The sequence below is a fragment of the Gossypium raimondii genome, chromosome 11, assembly GCF_025698545.1.
Source record: "Gossypium raimondii isolate GPD5lz chromosome 11, ASM2569854v1, whole genome shotgun sequence".
NCBI lineage: Eukaryota > Viridiplantae > Streptophyta > Magnoliopsida > Malvales > Malvaceae > Gossypium > Gossypium raimondii.
This window is the reverse complement of record NC_068575.1, coordinates 30,985,473-30,987,959: the sequence shown is the minus strand read 5'-3', so window position 1 is coordinate 30,987,959 and position 2,487 is coordinate 30,985,473. Positions and strand designations below refer to the sequence as shown.

The 2,487-nt window shown below is 31.7% G+C and overlaps 1 protein-coding gene across 1 annotated transcript; it reads right to left on the bottom strand.

Annotated features, from left to right (window-relative positions):
• Window positions 1–975: 975 nt before the first annotated feature.
• Window positions 976–1,605, bottom strand: LOC105801564 (dirigent protein 22). The gene has a single exon (XM_012632807.2). The coding sequence runs from the start codon at window positions 1,574–1,576 to the stop codon at window positions 1,007–1,009; it is 570 nt and encodes a 189-aa protein (XP_012488261.1). The 5' UTR covers window positions 1,577–1,605; the 3' UTR covers window positions 976–1,006.
• Window positions 1,606–2,487: the final 882 nt, after the last annotated feature.

The following is a 2,487-nucleotide window of genomic DNA, read 5'->3' as shown; positions in this document are numbered from 1 at the left end:
ATTTTTAAATTTTATTAAAATTTATTATTTTTATAATTATTTATTCTAATTTTTAATAAGAGTAGAGGCTTAATTTCTTTTTTGAAAATTTTTGAGGGTATTTTTTATGCATTTTAAAAGTTCAAGTGTCCAATTGAGTGAAAAAAGGATAGGAGATTAATTGTTTTTTTTTTTTGAAGTTTGAGGGCCTTTTTGATGCATTTAACCATACCACTATCGGATGCATACCTGCATTACACTTGCATTTGAGTTTAAGTAACATAGATTTCTTCCCCTTCTAATCAAGACGAGATTCTTTTTCATGCTTAAATCTTCAATGGTACCAATTAAAAAAACATTCTAGTCCCTCTCAATTTTGAAATTGAGAAAATTAGTCCCTCTCAAAAAAATTGAAGTAATTTAATCCTTGTCAATTTCGAAATTGAGCAACTAAGGATAATTAATCACGGTATTAATATCTTGCATCAATTGTATATAATTTTGATTGGTATAATAACAAATTTAGCCTTCAATATTTATATATTTTGTCATTTTAACATTAATTCTAAAAAATAAACAAATTCAGCTGAACATTACACAATTGTTGCAAGATAAATTTGTTAAATTAAGACCAAATTGACATAATGTGTAAACTTTAATAGCTAAATTTATTATTTTACCAATTAAAATCATGTACAATTGATGAAAAACATTAGCGTCGTGATCAATTGTCCTTAGTTGTTCACTTTTAAAATTGACAAGGATTAAATTACTTTGATTTTTTTTAAGGAGACCAATTTGCTTAATTCTGAAATTGAGAGGAACTGAAATTTTTTTACCAGAAAAAATGTAAATTTTCAGAAACTGGAAGCATTAAGTTGGCAGGCAACAGTTTGCAGAAAACAACAATGAATATATTATGTAACAACCATTTCTGATTTTATAAATAATCAATAAAAGATTGGAGAAGCAACAAATAAACATAGCCTATGAGAGATGAGTGCTCATGTCACATGGTCAATTCAACTCAATAATGTGATACATAGACATTGTACTCCACAGTAGCATCTCCAGTATTATAATCAAACCAAATTGTATGTGCCAATGCATAGCCCCTACCAAACCTAAACACCCCGCTACCTCCAACAATTGGCATTTCCCTCACATCATCAAAAACCGGATTCCTCCCAACAACACTGATGCTGCTACCATTGTAAGTTCCTTCAGTGAAGGCTAAATTCATAACCATTAGCAATGAAACATCTTCTTGTGCAGCAAGGGCATACATCCCTTGAGCTCTTCCAACCAGCTTTGAGCTGATTTCAGGCCCTTCTGTCAATGCATCATCCATCATCATGGTGGCTCCAAAACCATAGGCGCTGCTGTTTGGTGGCCCTGCAATTTTCACAGCACTGGGTTTTTTCCCACTAATGACATCATGAAAGTAAAAGTGGAGGTGGGATCTTTTTTCTAGACGCTTTATCGCTATACCCTCATTGATTTCCTCACAAAAGATGCCACTAACAGTGCTGTAGAAGGTTGAGAAGGTAATGTAATAGAGGGTGAAGAGAAGGCAAATGGAAAAAATAGTGGCCATTTTGGATTGCTCTTGAATGAGGAGGTTGTTTTAAGGATTGCACAATGGGAAAGTGTCATGTTCTTTCTTCAATCAAAAGGAGATTTGGCCTTTTTATAGGAGGTAGCAGCATGGTTGCGGTAAAAGCATCAGAAAACCCCATCTACTATACCATGAATTGCATTTTAGCCCCTCTATTGAAAAATAGACAAATTAGTCCCTATATGTAAGGTAAGTGAGCAGAACAGACCCATTGTTAAAATTTTGTGTTTATATATAAGGTATAATAACAAATTTAGCCCTAAATCTTTACACATTTAGTCAATTAAAATTTTGTGTTTATATATAAGGTATAATAACAAATTTAGCCCTAAATCTTTACACATTTAGTCAATTACTCTTTTATTGGAAGTAAATTAGAAAATTTTAAAACTAATAAGACTAAAGGGTCAAAAAGGCCTTAGTAATAGCTAATTATATCTTATACATAAACATTAAAATTTAACGATGTAACGTACATGGACTAATTTGCACATATTTTCAGTAGAAGAGTTAAAATGCAATTCTAGTATAGTATAGCATAGAAGAATTTACCCATGATTGCTGTGTTTTGAAGAATGTTTATGCTTTTACGATAACATACCCCGGAGGAAAAGCAAGGATACTCCTTTTACTAATAGCTAATTATGGTCTTTGTTGTTTTCAAATAGCTAATTATGCACTATGTTATTTCAAACATCAATCTCAAGTTTGCAGGTGATGCTTGGAGACAATGTCCTGCCATACTATTCACTAGGAATTTTAGAAGGAATTGCAAATTTATTATATTTCAATGTATTTTGTGGAGTAAGCAAAATAAATAATTTAAGGAGACAACATCTATGTTGGTTGGTTAGTGCCTGAACCAAATTTCTTGGTTATTCTGATCAGAG

Bases quoted from the DNA above. Each gene is read 5' to 3' on its own strand.
- LOC105801564 (XM_012632807.2), bottom strand. From the start codon at position 1,576: ATGGCCACTATTTTTTCCATTTGCCTTCTCTTCACCCTCTATTACATT.